This window comes from Lycium ferocissimum, unplaced genomic scaffold (assembly GCF_029784015.1).
Source record: "Lycium ferocissimum isolate CSIRO_LF1 unplaced genomic scaffold, AGI_CSIRO_Lferr_CH_V1 ctg2187, whole genome shotgun sequence".
NCBI classification, from domain to species: domain Eukaryota; kingdom Viridiplantae; phylum Streptophyta; class Magnoliopsida; order Solanales; family Solanaceae; genus Lycium; species Lycium ferocissimum.
The window spans coordinates 242,439-259,929 of NW_026719979.1; the positions used below are offsets into that span (position 1 = coordinate 242,439).

General features: G+C 36.2%; 1 protein-coding gene across 2 annotated transcripts; it reads right to left on the minus strand.

The window, feature by feature from the left end:
• Positions 1–639: 639 nt before the first annotated feature.
• Positions 640–17,268, minus strand: LOC132043187 (putative chloride channel-like protein CLC-g). Of its 2 annotated transcripts, none has more exons than XM_059433672.1 (8): positions 16,980–17,268; positions 15,391–15,591; positions 14,796–14,973; positions 13,626–13,888; positions 12,171–12,440; positions 10,939–12,067; positions 10,148–10,313; positions 640–660 (listed from the first exon to the last, which is right to left on the minus strand). In XM_059433672.1, exons 1-7 carry the CDS (start codon positions 17,150–17,152, stop codon positions 10,149–10,151), a joined length of 2,379 nt encoding a protein of 792 aa, XP_059289655.1. In that variant the 5' UTR covers positions 17,153–17,268; the 3' UTR covers positions 640–660; position 10,148. The 2 variants fall into 2 exon arrangements, with proteins under 2 accessions (XP_059289655.1, XP_059289654.1); XM_059433671.1 differs by lacking the exon at positions 640–660 and adding an exon at positions 9,339–9,970.
• Positions 17,269–17,491: the final 223 nt, after the last annotated feature.

Here is a 17,491-nt window from a genome sequence, read left to right on the forward strand (position 1 = left end):
TCCTTATAAGATCAAGCTTTTACTGACTAAAGCTCCAAAGAATTCTCAACCCTGACCCTATAACACTACAAATTCTAACTTAAGCAGAAATAGAACCACAATTATAACAGAACTAAATGACAGATATAGACTAAGATGAGGAAGAAGAGATTACCTTTTTGTCGAGCAGCGACGGGGGCGACAAGAGTTGACGACAAACACTCTTTCACTTGAATTGATTTCCAACGAGCGGAAACAACTTCCAAAAATTATATTCGAGCGAGAACGTCCTCGAAACTCAACGTCTTAGCTGGGTTTCTAAGTGTTCTTGCCCTTAAGAGGTGTAAAAAACCCTTTTGAGGTGCAAAGACCAGAAATTTGGCCTCGGAACTTATTGTTAAAATGAAGAGAAGTGAGTTCTACACAATATGAAAACGAACAATTCTTTAATATATAGCAGAAGCACTGTAAAGTTTTAACTATTCTCACAAAAATTAAGATAAGCATCTTGACAAACATATGGAACATTTAATCAGGATCTTAAAATGGAAACACTAATATATTAGGGATGGTATATGGGATTGGAATGGGATGACGTGAAGCTTGTAACCCATGACGGAGGGCAAGGCTGATGAGGACAGGCAGGATTTTAGTCTTTCCAAGAAGGGTTGCATGTTATGCCTCAGGCGAATCCCACGTCAAAATGGGAGAGGGAAGTAAAAAGTTTTATAAGACATAAACAAGTTCAAATAGTACACTTGTTTTTTGGCTCGATAATGGCATACTCTGAGGGACAAATCCGTGAGATTTATTGGGCCAAAATGGACAATACATGAAATGGACTTGGGTCCTGAAACAAAAAAATTTAGGGAAAATAACACCAAATACCCCTAAAATATAAAATATTTACCCGTCCCGCGCTCCTCCTAAAGTAATTTCGCTTCTATCCTAGCCGGCCGGAAATATTTAACCGATATACCCCCTCACCCAAACTCCTTCCTCCGTGATACCATCGCAGTATATTTATATATCATGATGGTATCATGGAGGACTAAGAGAATGACTCAAGCAGTCCTCATGATACCATTTCAGTATATTCACCACGATGGTACCATGGTCCTGAGGAGTGTTTCATTGAAGGACTGAAGCAGTTCTCCATGATATCATCACAGTTTATGTATATAAGATGATTTGTATCATAGAGGGTCGTTTCGAGAAAAGTGTGTCTTTTTTAATAAATGAACATGATGATCCATAATACCATCTCAATATATTTATATGCCATAATGGTATCATAGAGGACTAAGTGAAGGACTGAAGCAGTATTCCATGATACCATCTCAGTATATTTATATACCATGTTGGTATCATAATTTTGGGGGCATCTTAGGTAAATAGTTTTGATTTTTTCTGTGGGTACGAAAGTAATGGGGTATGGGCGGATAATTATTTTGGTTTTAAAGGACATGTGCGTTCTTTTCCCAAAAATTTATTCGCCCTGCCCCCTGCTCTACTTAGAATTTTTCTCTATTTTCAACAAACTGTTAAATCTGCCAGCCGGGCAAGTGGAAAGAAAAATACGGTAACATCAAAACTCAAATTTTGGAACTTTACAGCTTCGTCTGCTAAATTGCGCACCAAAAGGAGACAGAGAATGGTGAAAATGACGAAACTTATTGACAAGAAAACTATAGCCGAATTGATTAATTGAGGCAAAACAAATACAAAATCCATCTCAAGAAGACCCTTAGGATCTTTGAATTTGATGAGGAAACTAGGGAAGAATAATATAGTGATTTTATACGTGATTCAAGTAAACATTGAAGATTTTGCTATTCTAGCAAAGTAAGGTATGAATCTCTTTTTATTAATATTGATTTGGGAATATTTACGAGAATAAGGGTTATAATTATTGCGTTGATATTGTTGGCGTATGGATTTAGGTTTGAAAAAAGTTTTGGATGAAATTGTACATATTTATCTTGTAGAATCTTGATGATATTCTTGATGATGTTGGTATGGTTGCTGTTGTTGTTGTTGTTGTTGGTTGTTGGTATTGTGATTTGGTAAAGGCATATATACAGGGGAGATGCTGTCCGAATTTCGGCAGATTCTAAATGGATTCAAATTAAAGGCTTAAGACGAACATATGAGGATGAGTCTAATAATAGTGTGAATTGTTTTATATGTAGATTACGGGATTGCGAACAATCTTCAGTAAATTTCAAGACATGAAGTAAATAGGAAAGTCGAGAAATAAGCCTCCAGGTATGTTAAGGCTAGTTCCTTTCTTTCTAAAGGCATGATCCTTTTGTTATAAACCTTTGTGTCATATCCATAATATCTTTGGTTCCACAAATGCTAGAAGTCCACGAATCTCATGATCCTTATGATGTTATTGAGCTTCTAAAGGCATGATTCTTTTCCTACCAACCCATGCATGAATTCCATAAAAATCCTCATTTCCGAAGAATGTTAGAGATTCATGACTCTTAAAGTTTTTATGATGCTAAAGATGAATAATTTTTTTTATGATAACCATGACAATGATTATGAGGAATTTATTTATCAAAGCTCCAAGGCATACGGATTTCATGATATTATGAGATGATTTTATTCATAGAGATTTCCAAGTACATGAACTTTATATTATTATGAGATGATTGAACTTACTTTACAATTTCTTAATTTCCTTCATTGTTGGTAATCTCACCTTATGATCTTGTTCCTTCAAGGTGGGATAAACGATGATGATTGACCCATAATATAATCGGAGGCTATCGACCTTACGTCACTCCGATATAGTGGTGGCTTTTGATTGGGCTCTCATGCATGCTTTATATATATGTATGTATTTTCTCACACCGCGCCGCGCTATAGTCGGCCGGGCATGGCACGTAGATGTGCACATCACTGCAGTGGGCATGTTATGATATTGCCCCGGACGCGGGCTAATGATGATAACACCGAGCCTTAATGGCTGAGCATGATACTATATATAACACCGAGCCTTAATGGCTGGGTAAGGTACTATATATATGTATGTGAATGTTCTTTTTTTAAAGTTTAGCATGCATGACATCTGCCTCAAGAGGCATCCAGACGTACAGGTTATCTCTTTCTTATTTCGTGTTACTTTCATATTTGTATTATGTTGTTATCTATGCCTTACATACTCAGTACATTATTCGTACTGACGTCCCTTCTTGTGGACGCTGTGTTCATGCTCGCAAGTTTAGGTAGTCGAGCCGTGACCGCCCAAGAGGATCTTCCCTCAATCGGTCGGTGCGCTCCACTTGGTTCGCCGCGATAGCTTCTATTTTGTTATGATATTTTGATTTGTACATATGGGTATGATGAAGCCTTTTCCCATCCTTCCTACAGTTTATATACCATAGAAGTCGGTAGACATTTGTATGTAGTAAGAAAGTTATGTAGCCTTGCTGGCTCTATGATACTCGTGATGTTGTAGCGACCTTGTTGGTTCGCATATGTACATATATGTTGGAATATCAGATATTTTTATGTTGGGCCCTTTCTGCGTGCAAGTATTCTTTGAGTTATGGTATCTAATGTTCGAGGTAACTGTTAAGTCAGGTTGTTCCTAGCCTACGGGTCGAAACCCGTCATGCCCCTCGCAGGGGCGGAGCTATAGCCTTGGAAGGGTGGTCAAATGAACACCCTTCGCCGGAAAATTCCACCGAATGTGTAGGTCAAATATCATTATTATCGGATAATTACTTAACCCTGAACACACTTGGCACATCCAGCAGTGATAGCGCAGTGGTCAAGAGTGTTCAGCTCGTCTAAAGACGCGCGGGTTTGAACCCATGCGGCTGCTAACTTTTGCCTACTTCTATTTTTGTAGGCAAAATAGAACAAATAGTGGAGCGGTTCACCAACTCTTGCAAATATTCTCTCATATAAAGAAGGTAAGTATTGTTGTTAAGTCTTGTGTTATTATTGCAATAATGCTTCAACTTATATGATATTTTTCACTTTTCAAAATTTGCAAACTTTTGCCAACATTTTTAAATGTGTCTTTTTAATCAATATTAACATAAGAAGAATTTCAACTTATAGTACTTTTCATATAATTTTTAAATATCTAAATTTTAGTTTTAGAATATTGAGTTGATTTAATTCAATTTAACTTTAAAATTAGTCAACTTGAATCTTGAGAATCAAAAAGTGTCACATAAATTAAAAAGGATTTCACTTATAGGAATCACAAAACTAGTCACAAAGCGTAGACAGCCTTTTTCATTATTCTTAAATATTTTGGTGACAATTACTTAGTGTCTTTGCTTCTTTTTTTTTTTTTTGGTTTGGATTATTATATTGTGTCTTGTAGTTATTTTTCCAATTAGAATAGAACAAATATCTAAATACCAAAAGATTCATATTATACAAATTAAAATGCTCTACAATAAATGATGAAATTTTAGGCGATTTTGTAGTGCCTGATGTATAAAAGAGATATTTAGTATAGTTTTTAATGAGGCTATTATAAAAATATTTCAAGATATAAATCTTCTCGAGTAGGATTCAATAATATATTTGGATTATGCTTTCACTAGAAGAATTTTTTTTTTCCCCGTCTTTTATGTTTAGTTTAAATTTATACAATTTTTAGTACTATAATAAGTGCTTTCATGAGTTAGCTAAATATTATGTAGCTTGACTTCATTTTTTTGCACCAAATCATCAATTTTTTTTAAATTTTTTTATTTATTTACCTCTTCGAAGTTTGAACACCCTTCGCTAAAATCCTGGCTCCGCCACTGGCCCTTCGTTGGGGTGTGACATTATCGATGATTGCTAATTAACCGCATTATTAACTCTCGTAGTATTCTCCCGAACTACGTATTACTCGCCTATTCAAAACAGTTCGCCGCCTATATTCCTATGGAATTGACTTGTTAAGAACACAATTCGTTTACGGTATTTAATTGAACGCAACACCTAGGTATATTCCTATCTTAGTCGAACTGTAAGGATAATCAGATCACGCCCTCTTTAATCCTTCTCTAATCTAACATTTTCCCAAGCATGAATATTAGATAGTCGATTGAACCTAACTATTGGCCAAACAATCAAGTAATTATGAACAAAATTAAAGAAACAATCAAACTCAACAACTCGTATTAAGATAAGAAATAATCATCAAACATCATTATTCATGCTTTACCACAACCCTAGAACGAGAAGTTTAACTTCACATAGACATGGAGGAAAAACAACAAATTATCTAAAGAAAATATAAAAACTAGTAGTATGGAGAAGAAAAAGTAGAACCCAATAATCTCTGGCCTTCACAGCGGCTCCGAGCTCTCTCTAGGTCAAAAAGTCTACGAATTATTTATAGATGTAGGAAAAAGGCCAAACGAAACAACCGAGTCCAAAATAATTTGGGAGAATCTTTAATTCTGAAAATACTGAGCTCGCTGAACGGCCTTGAAAGCGAGCTCAGTGCTCGCTGTAAACTTCGCTGGGCGAGGCTGCTGCCACTATGTGTTTTCATTCTCAATTCAATTTCACTTTCAATTGTACCCTTTTCTAATCATTGCTCCATCATGTCCCACTCATTAGCCACTTGTTCTTGTCTCCATTTCTTTTTTCGTACACTTTATAGTCTTTTCAAATCACATCTGCTTTAGTTTTCTTCACTTCACGTCGCTTTACGTCCTATAGGTAAATAAATGCAATTTTGGCCGAACTGACCACTTTTTCTTCGCAAAGTACCTAATTGTAACAAACACACACGTATTAGTTCATAATGCAAAATTCATGATTAGTTAGGTGTATTTAGCTTAATTCATCCTCTAAACAAGTTAAACTATGGGCAAAATACGGCGGTTAAGATTATAAATACGCTTAACATCACCACCCTACACTTAAACTTTTGTTCGTCCTCAAACAAACACTAAACACACCCAACTTCACTTACGATTCCTGAACGTTACCAAATTGAACAGATCTACATCAGAATAAGGTCACTATGACAGCTTAATAATTTACGAGCAAAAGATCTCAAACACATGCCAACAACTTCATATCAAAACATCCTAGTCTCTAAAATTGACTCGCTCATGAATATAGGCAAAAAGGGTCCTGCCGCCTAGCAAAGGAATCAAATATGTCACCAATCTCTTACCAATTATGTGCCCTCACTTCAAAGAGAGTTGCCCAATTTTTTTTTTTTTTTAACCAACACACAACATGGGCGAATAGAAAGAATTACTCTCACTCTCAACAAGAAAATTCACATGTGCATACGACATACCACAAGCTTGCCCTTAATGTCATACTCTATTAACAAAAGCATATTAAGCATAGAATCAAATAGGACTTTAATGGTTTTAATGTCGGCTATAGGAATTATTTGGGTAAATAGTGACTAACCTCCCTAAGCACTTTAAGACATACACTTTATCATCTTTATGTGCTTTCCATTGTTTCGTCAAATTTTCAACCATTCTTTTTCACTTCACCTTATGCACCTTTTACATTAAGCACTCTCTTTGTTTTCTGCGTACGACATTAGCAAGGAGCAAATTTTTTATTGTTCATCTTTTTCAAGTAGAACACAAAATATTATTATTCTTTCTTTCTTTTTCCGTCACCTACTAACAACATACACTAACTATATTCAACAAGTGCACCCTCGACCTTATTTTTTTTCTAGTTTCCACCTTAACTTCCCGTTATATCTACTTCCCGTTCATTTTCAAGCGCTAAATTTCTAAAGTGCTTTAGGAGTTCGAGATCAAATATTACAAGTTGTCCCAACAAAGGAATTGGCTAAAGATGTGGCTATCAAAGAAATAGGCTAAAGGCTCAAAAGGGGTTAACAACGGATATCACATATGGGAAGACAATTAAATGGTCGAAAATCATGGCTAACAAAGAAATTCCTGTATCATCTCCTAACTTAACACACCTAGTTTCACTTCGTAGACATACCAGGCAACTTCTAGACATCAATATGAGACATGGACTATATGCATAAACGCTCACCTCACACGGTACACTCATGGTTCAAGACGGATCCACATTGACCCTCTACTTGGCAAACAAGGACACGAATTCAATGCAAGCATTTTTAAGTCAAAAAAAAAAATTATCCACGAGTCAAGTAGAAGAGCTTAGGCATTTCAACACAAGTTATTATTTTTAAGCACAATTTCACTTCCCAAAAATTTGAGATCTGCTCATGTTGTCAATAGTGTACCTAATCCCGAGCACCTAGCATTCAATTGATTTCAAGGGCTCTCATCTCCACCTGCTCCTAAAAAAAAACTATTCCTAAAAAAATAAAAATTACCCGGTTCAAAGGCCGCCCTTTGGAAAAGAACTGAGGCCATAAGAAAAATCAAGGGGTTGATGATATATGCCGCTAATGAGGACAAAGAAGCTATAAAAGAAAAATAGAAGAAATAACAAAGTAAAATCTTTTTGAAATTTTCTTGGTTTTCTTTTTTATTTTTTTATTTTATATAAGGCTAAGAAATAAAATAAAATAAATCCTATGGCAAAAATCATCCTCGACCTCACAAGTATCGAAAGTACCCCCACCCCACACTTAAAACTATGCGTTGTCCTCAATGCATGTATAGTATAGAAAACATTTAAAACAAGGGTGAGAAACACTCCCTGAGACCCTCTAGGGCCTAGCTAGCAACATAATCCTCAACATCAAGGGTAGGCACGACCCCACACTTAAGCCCAAACATGCTCCTCAGCTTTAACTTCGGATACTCAGACTTCCCCTAATTTGCAAAATAAAAACAAAACAAAACGTAACGTAACACTATAAAAATAAAATGAAATAAAAATTAAACACAAGCTGGGTTGCCTCCCAACAAGCGCTTGATTTAACGTCGCGGCATGACGTGAACCAGCTTTTTCCTCACCTCGAGCTTATGAATTGTACCCCCAATTTTACTTCAAGCTTTCGGCTATGATTCCGGGGTGGTGGTACATATCCAATTGAGCTACGTAACCAATGTAGTCTTATGTACCTCCTGGACTTTTGATGAGGGATGCAATTCTGTCTTTCTGCCTCAACAAATTCAAGAATATAGGAACTTTGTCCCTCATCCTTTGATTCCACCGAAGGTTCAAATGGATTGTTTATTATCTCACTATCCAAACACAATGTGGAAAAATGATTGGAATGAGATCCAATGCGCACAAACTCATGAATTGCATTGCTATTTACATGCTCATATATACACAAGCTAGAGTCATCAAAAATAATATTATCTACTTCCTCACAGGACTCTAGTGCACTTGTCTCAACATTGGCATCATCAAGACAAATATGGTCTAATGATTTACAGTCTACTTTTAGCTCCTCAACTTGCCTTTTAAGTTCTTTTGCAGCTACACACAACTTATCACTAAACTGTTGAGTGTTAAATGCATCAACCTTTGCACTCAAATCCTCATTCAAGTAGTGAACAGCCAAACAAAAATTTTCAAGCTCATATAAGAACTCAATCTTTTCTTTAGCTATGTGAGTAAAACAATTTGAGAGTATATCATGTTGAGCAGCATATATTTTAAAGTTGTACTCCAAAGGTGCCAAGTCTTGACAAGATGAAAACGCCACGTAAAAGAAATACACAAAAAAAGAAAAATAAAATAAAATAAAACTTGTAAAGATAAAAGGAAAAGTCTAATCTAGAAAAACAGTTAATTTCTAAGTCCCTGGCAACGGCGCCAAAAACTTGTTGCTCCCAAACGCACATGCAAGTATATGTGATCGCACAAGTAATATAGTTATTTTAGAAATCGGATGTCGAACCATAGGGACTTATGATTAACCGTCAACCAAATTAAACGATCCTAATTATCTACACAAGAGATGAAATATGAAGTTTATGATAATAAACTAATTGAAAATAAAAGAAAACAAATAGTGAACTTCAACAAAGAAAGAGCGGGTTTTTATATTATCAATGAGATGAATGTTCTAGGGTTACGGTTGGTTCACCAATCCAATTGAGTTCTTGGATTATTTCTCCTTAATCCGAATTATCGATGATTGCTAATTAACCGGATCATTAACTCTCGTAGTATTCTCCCGAACTACGTACTACTCGCCTATTCAAAACAGTTCGCCGCCTATATTCCTATGGAATTGACTTGTTAAGAACGCAATTCGTTTACGGTATTCAATTGAACGTGGCGTCTAGGTATATTCCTATCCTAGCCAAACTGTAGGGATAATCAGATCACGCCCTCTTTAATCCTTCTCTAATCTAGCAACATCTTTCCCAAGCATGAATATTAGATAGTCGATAGAACCTAACTGTTGGCCAAACAATCAAGCAATTATGAACAAAATTAAAGAAAAAATCAAACTCAACAACTTGTATTAAGATAAGAAATAATCATCAAACATCATTATTCATGCTTTACCACAACCCTAGAACGAGAAGTTTAGCTCCACATAGACATGGAGGAAAAACAACAAATCATCTAACGAAAATATAAAAACTAGTAGTATGGAGAAGAAAAGGTAGAACCCGATAATCTCCGGCCTCCACGGTGGCTCCGAGCTCTCTCTTGGTCAAAAAGTTCTCTAAAAACTGTGTCTTACGAATTATTTATAGATGTAGGAAAAAGCCCAAACGAAACAACCGAGTCCATAATAATTTGGGAGAATTTTTAATTTCGAAAATACTGAGCGACCTTGAAAGCGAGCTCAGTGCTCGCTGTCAACTTCGCTGGGCGAGGCTGCTGCCAGTACGTGTTTTCATTCTCAATTCAATTTCACTTTCAATTGTACCCTTTTCTAATCATTGCTCCATCATGTCCCAATCATTAGCCACTTGTTCTTGTCTCCATTTCTTTTTTCGTACACTTTATACTCTTTTCAAATCACATCTGCTTTAGTTTTCTTCACTTCACATCGCTTTAGTCCTATGCGTAAATATATGCAATTTTGGCCGAACATCACCACGTTTTCTTCGCTAAGCACCTAATTGTGACAAACACACACGTATTAGTTCATAATGCAAGATTAATAATTAGTTAGGTGTATTTAGCTTAATTCGTCCTCTAAACTAGACAAACTATGGGCAAAATACGGCGGTTAACCGTATAAATACGCCTAACATCACATACTGCAGCAATATTGCAAGCTCTATTCACATACCTCAGTGGGACTGTTTTAGAACATCGATGTAGTCTCTAAAAGATTTTAACCCCGCGAGGTAACTGGAACCTTTATCTTTTCCACTTGCTCTTAATGATGGATGCAAGCTTAGCACATGCTCTGGTATGAAATCATGCCTTGTAATTATCCCCACAACAGGTATCCTCTGCAAACAAGAGAACATCAATTTCTAAATGTAGTTGAAGAAGCGTTCATTTGAAGAAAAAAAAAACAAATGAAAAGCATGTTCAACGTACATGAATAAGAATTACTATAAGATAACAAAATGCATTTTTTTCTGACTTCTGAAAAAAGAATGTACTTGGTTCAAACAAGCAACAGTTTTATAATCAAGGCGGTGGATGAAATAGGGAGAGCAAAATAAAATGTAACAGTAGAACACTTCATACTTAATCCCATCAGAGGACGATGGGAATGTTGATCAGTTGATGCGATCAGGGAGATAATCAAAATGTAGAAATAAACAAGACAACGGGAACTCAAAGATCATAAGTGTTTCACATCAAATACTTTAAAAAAACGAGATTTTGGTGAAAGATTATGCATTCATGAACGAATATAAACAGTTAGCGCAGTTATAAAATGCATGCAGGAAGCTGGGAAATCTATCCTTCAGGTTATGCTAATGTATATTTTACAGACTGTTGAATTATTTTTAGGGATACAATAAAGCTTCCAAGAAGATTATTGATAAAGAATTCGCAACAGAAAAGATGAGAAGATCATTGATAAAGCATTCGCAACAGAAAAGACGAGGAAACAGCGCTTACCCCAGAAACCTTGGGTATTACCAGCAGATGCCTTAAACCAACTTCTCGGAAGAGCACCAGAGCCTTCGCCAAGGACATAGTCTCTACAACAGTGTAAGGTGAAGTGTTACAAAAAGGATGTAGATCTATAAACATATCCATCTCTTCATCTGTCAGTTGTATATTTTCCACTCTGTCTCCATGGTCTAAACCCTTCTTTGCAAACTCATCAGCTGAAATCTGGTTAAAGGCGTCATATCCAGCAGGTACGGGATTTTGAAGAAATGCTTTCTTCTTTAGCAATGTAACAAGATGTGCGCGGAGTATCAAACCAAATAGAATTGGTGCTTCGGAAACTGGGGGCTCATCCACCACTGGAAAGCCATTATGCCCTGTGGTTTTGAGGACATGAACTATGTTACTAACTTTCTCAAAGCCGTTGAAGAGCTGGAGTGGACCTGTGACCACATCACTCACTGCTAGTTGTCTCAAGTAAGGTTCAGCATGACCTACCAAGTAAGGAAAACCCTTCGCCCTCATTATGAGGTCATATATATTCCCATTAAATGCATCAGCTACAGTTTTGGAGATGAGAAGAACTAGCATCATTAGAGGTAGCAAGAGGAGGTCATTAGTCAATTCTAGGATAATAACGCATAAGGAAACTGTCATTCTCATAGAACCCCCAAGAAGGGAAGCTGAACCTAATACAGCAAAAAGGCCATGGTTAAGAGTCGAGTGTGAACCAAACAACATCCCAACAAATCGACCATAAGCCGCACCTGTCACAATGACAGGCACAAAGAGACCTGCTGGTACGACTATCCCATAACTAAAGATGCTCAGGAAAAAACAGGTGATAAAGAAAATTAGCATTGAGAGATGGTGAAACTCGTTATCAGTGTCCTTGCTGAAAAGGTTTTTAATTGCATCATCATTCATGTTGAAAAATAAACTGGCAAGATCATTGTAGTGGCCTGGAGGACATTGAAACTTCTTAAAGTTACCATTCCGTCCAATTGTGGGGCAAGGTTCTGATGAATCTGAAGGGCAAGGGCGGCAAGATGCCAACCATGGTAATCCAAAAAGAAGACAAGATGTGAAAATGGATACCGTAAGAGCCAGAACTATTTTGTAAGCAGCTCCTCCCCTGAGAACCAGAAAAAAGAAAAAGGAGCCGCATAAATATTTCTAACTTTATCATGCCTTGAAAAAAAAAGATTTGAAAATCTGAAAGCCATGTAAGGTCATACTCGTTAATTCGGTTATAAATCTGCAGAACCTTATCCTGTAAAAAGTTGTACAAACTTCCCAATATGCCTCCAATAGCTGCTAGGAAAAGAACAGGAGGCACATCCTGGATCTGATATGCGCTATTAGCTGACGTGACATTGAACATTATGAGACCTCCTTTACCAAAGAGTCCACATTTTCCACTCAAACAAACATCAATCAAAGCCCGAAGCACAATTGCAACCACAGCCGTAGTGAAAAAGGCTCTCCACAATAAAGCACTTCTCCACCTGTGTCACAAAGGAAGTGCTTACAATGTCAGAACAAAAAGGAAAACTACAGCATCCTTTTTAATCTAATCACACCAAATATCAACATCCATATTTCAGTATCCATCAAATCAATCTATTATTTGTATGTGCATATAAGAGATGAGAGACCTAATAAAGAGAACTTTCAGATTGTTTAATGACTCTCAAAAAGCTGACTTGACATAGCTACATATTCCATGGGAAAAAAACTTTACTCACTTAAGTCCACAGATAACTACTTATGAATAAACGTTTCCATGTTGACCTTTCCTTTACCCATAAAAACTTAACTTTACAGAAAGTTCATGTCCAGCAAAATCAGCTCAGGCAAAACTATCCCCTCTTAAGTATGCTGAACAAAATACTATTCAAGAAAATCGAAAGCAAGTTTGGACCATCCCCATTGGCTAATCATCTTTCACAGATCATTGATAGTCTCTCCACTTGGGAGCTGAATAAAAACCTATCACAACCTATTGACAAAATACATTCAATGACAGTATAAATCACTTTTTTCAAATGGCTTCTTCACTTCCGTTATTTCTTTTGAGTTGCTTTTCTTGAGCCGAGGGTCTATCAGAAAATGCCTCTCTACCTCTCAAGGTAGGGGTAAGGTCCGCGTACACTCTACCCTCTCCAGATCCCACTTGTGGGACTACACTGGGTATGTTTTTGACAGTATAAACCACTTCAACTATGTTTTTGGCCTTGGATTTAAGGTAATACTTGTTACCCAAGTATCTAAAGCCACAAAAGATGAAGGAAAACATAAAATTAAATATAACTAAAAGGGGCATATTTCAAGTACCGGAAGCAACCTTAACGTTTATTTTCTGAAGGAGCCAACTTGACAATTCAAAAGTCCATGACCACATCTTTTGATGAAGGGCTACAATAACTGCCTTAGGTAGTCCATCCTTTAGATGCAAATTATAATTAAAAGAGAAAATGCAAAGCCACCAACTATAAGGCAATCTAAAAAGTCCTTGTTGGACAGTGAAGTCAATTTCAGTATCACGTTGTGCGTAATATCAACCATCTAAAAGAGAGAGAACATCCTACTATAATCTTTCTAACTCATATATAGAGATAAGGACTTATCTCCCATAAACTTGTTGGTTTACCAAGAATCAACATAAAGCATGTTCATTTTTTTATATATACCAAGATGCCATTTCTTCAAGAGCAAACAACAAACCACCAACAGGAGCTCGGAAAGCAGCAGCCATCCCAGCAGCTGATCCACATGTTACAAGATCTCGTCGATCTCTATCGTTTTTAAAATACTTCAGCCATTTCCAAGTTAATCCATACTTCTTTGACCCGCCTTGACCCATCAATGCTGCAATGCAAGCACCAGTATGAACCATGGGACCTGCTTTTCCAATTACAAGAGATCCTGATACGGCAGAAATGCTGCCAACAATCTGTTCATCAAAGTTTCAAGTAAGGCCTCTTACTCTACATAACATGTTGCACTAAGGCTTCAAAACAATGGAACAGAGGAAAGACAGACAGAAAACATGACGCAAAACTCAAAAATTATTTATCAACTAGTCACGTGATGTAAAATAAGATAATCATAAACACTATGGAAGATTCAAATATCCATGCACAAACTGTAGATAAGCCCATGGTTAAATTAAAAAGAAAGTGTCTTCTATAGGAAACAAATAATTGAATGATTGACTTTGCACAAAGTGGGATTACACTGGGTATGTTGTTGTTGTTGATTGACTTTGCACAAACTGTAGATAAGCCCATGGGTTCGAGGCATGGAAGCAGCCACTAATGCTTGCATTAGATTAGGCTGCCTACATCACACCCTTTAGGGTGCGGTCCTTCCCCGGATGCTGCTAAAGCGGGATGCTTTGTGCACCGGGCTGCCCTTTGATTGACTTTGCAGATTTAAAAGTTCATATGTTACAACTTTGCCAGTGCAAGGCTATAGACTGGGACATCCCCAGGCAGAACACCTCCCAAATGGTTGTGAACAGTTTAAAACCACACAGTTAGCTGCAGTCTGTTATGGACAATGAATGGACGAGATTTTGGAGATCAATCTGCTACCCAGCATTAGTCAGTGAACATTCAAAATAAAAGTATATCCCGCCCACCTCCAATCTTCTATGAGCTCACTTATGCAGTATGAAAGGAAATCCACATATCACATTAATTGATCAACCACACAATTACATCATCCTGAATTCATGCAATCATTGCCAAACACATAATCCACCACCAACACTAGAATTGAACATTAGTAAATAAAATGTAAAATTGGATAAGGAAAAAAAGGCATCCAAATGAAAAGGCAATTCAAGGTCGCTTTACCTTGACAAAGAGAGTTCTGAGAGAAAATATTGCTGGTGCATCGACGCCATTCAAGTAAGCCTTAACTTCAGGTATACCTGAACCAGCAGCCTCTGGTGCGATAAAAGCCATAATTATACCGGCAAATAATGTCAGTCCGAAATTGGAAGATGCAAATACAAGAAAAGCCGTTGTATACCTGTTGCATTATGTCACAAATCAATCACCTCAAAAACATACTTATAAAAGTAAATCAAATACTTTCTATTTATAAATATAAAAGAAATTATAAATATTCCACTCCACAAACTTAGAGCACATAACAGGGTTATTTCCATATTCCATAGTTCAGTTCCCTCAGACACACATGCATAACATATACATGTATTTATATGACCATAACATTCCAGTCAATCACCTAAAAGAATGATGGTTAATATCAGGATTATGCACACAATTGGTTATATCGTTTAAGTATAAGAACTTCAGACAAAAATTAGATGAAATAGCAGCAGATATCAGTTTGTAATATATAATCTCAAGTAATGTCGACATAACAATCAAAGCCGTATGCGGGTATTACATGAAAGGTTATGAATGAAAGAGAAGTGTATACCTTCTCGCAAGCATCATATCAGAGGTGACCACAAATTTCATTCCAGCAATGTTCTCAACAGCAAGATTGTTACAGAAACCAACGAGGCCGACAAACAATCCAATGAAAAAGCACATCATCCATTTCATGGATAAGTACTGCAATATTTGAATCTTTTCTCCATGTCTCCAATCTTGCTTGAAATAATCATTCTCCATGATTCTTCAACCAGACAAGAACCATAGTCAGGCTTAGTTTATTTGCCAATCTAATCAGAGAAAGGGAAAGAAAAAGGAAACATTTTCCACCAAAATATGTACTCAGCCCAAAACAAAAAATCTTCTTCCAGGAACTTCAAAAATAGAAAGAAAATTGAATTGAGAACACTCTTTATTGTTGGGTGTGCCAACAAAGTACCACATTGATAGCTGAAAAGAAAAGAGAGTTGTTTATAAGGAGTTGGATACTCTTAATGATGTGAGGCCTTTGGATAAATTTGCAAGAATACAATAATAATCACAAAAAGATCAAACTTCTGATTTAATTTTTCCTACTAGACTTAGACTTACCAAACATTTATCATGTTAGCTCCACGCATATTTCTCCTACCATATCCAATTTCTTTTTTGCTTTAACCCACAATACTTTAATGTAAACACTCTTATAAACTATTGAATTCTTCCTTAGAGCATAAAAACAATTCCATAATTGAGACCAAATAAAGAAGTACCTCATTATCTTATCTCGAACTCCGCTATTATTAATTAACATATCTTCTTCTTCTTCTTTTTCAACACAAATGAGTTTTAAAGCAAACTAAATTCACAAAAGGAACATACTTTGTGAATACTATTGCAAATTACACTTAATTACAACATATAGATACAGAGAGAGAGAGAGAGAGGTAATTCTAGAGAAGGAGACACACTCGTAATCGAGGCTTTCGATAGGGCAGACACTAGAGCACTGTAGTTATAGACATAGTAAAATTTGGCTATTTTCATCAACTATATGCTTTTGTATAGAAACAATTGAGTTCTTCCTTAGAACATCAAAAAAAAAAAAAAAAACACCATAAATAACGAAGGACCTCATCTTCTTACCCGAACTCCATTTTTTTTCAAAAAATATCTTCTTATATCTTCTTCTTCTTTTTCAAATTTTTTTCCACACGTTTTTGGAAAATTAATTGGAAAACAAATATTGTAAGAAACCAAAATTTGTTAGGATTTTTTTATTTTAAGTCACATCTAAATAGTAGGATTTATAGTCAGAAATATGTTTTCTAGTTTTTAGTCACGCTTGGTATTATTATAAATAGAGGTGTTGCTATCTATATTCAATAGTTGAGATTGTAGAAAGCATTGAATTTATGAATAAAGTTTTTTCCTTCACAAATAAGTCACTAAGCAAAAACTAAATTCAGGAACGAAATTACTTCGTGTATGCTATTGCAAATTACACATACGTTAACGACACACACACACACACACACATAGAGAGAGAGAGAGAGAAATGAACGAACATACTTTGTTTGTTATTCGCAAATTACACATACATTACAACATATATACAGAGAGAGAGAGAGAGAAAGAGAGAATTAGACATACTCGTAGTCAAGGCTTTCAATAGGACAAACACTAGAGCCAACAATGGCAACCTGAGAAGTATTATTAGATGCTGATCGCCGCAGCAGTGGAAGACTCAGTGACTCCTCATCTGCCTCCTCCGGCGCCAGCGGAGATGAGTCGTTGGGAAGAGCTGCAGATATTAGTACGGACATTTTGTAGGGGTAGGGGTAGGGGGTACTGGGGTGGGGGTCAGATAGAGAGCATGAAAGTAGCTGGTATTTGATGGCAGTTTTTTCATTTTTGGCTGAAAGATGGCAGTTACATACATATAGAAGAAGATGAAGAGATGGAGTTAGATTGAATATTTGAGCTCCCAAAAACATTAGTAACATTATATATATATATTTGTCTCTTAGTACAATTTGGAGAATACTCAGTGTTCATTTAGGACCCGTTTGGTCATTAGAATTTTTCATTTTTTTCGGGAAAAATTATTTAAACTCTATACAAGTTTTGGAAATTAATGTTTGATCACTTCAAAAAAAAATTTT

Excerpts from the sequence above, each read along its gene's own strand:
- LOC132043187 (XM_059433672.1), bottom strand. The coding sequence starts at position 17,152 with ATGTCCGTACTAATATCTGCAGCTCTTCCCAACGACTCATCTCCGCTG. Across the intron at positions 15,592-16,979 it reads ATTGAAAGCCTTGACTACGA|AATCATGGAGAATGATTATT; the intron begins GTATGTCTAATT and ends GTCTGGTTGAAG. Across the intron at positions 14,974-15,390 it reads GATATGATGCTTGCGAGAAG|GTATACAACGGCTTTTCTTG; the intron begins GTATACACTTCT and ends ATAATGCAACAG.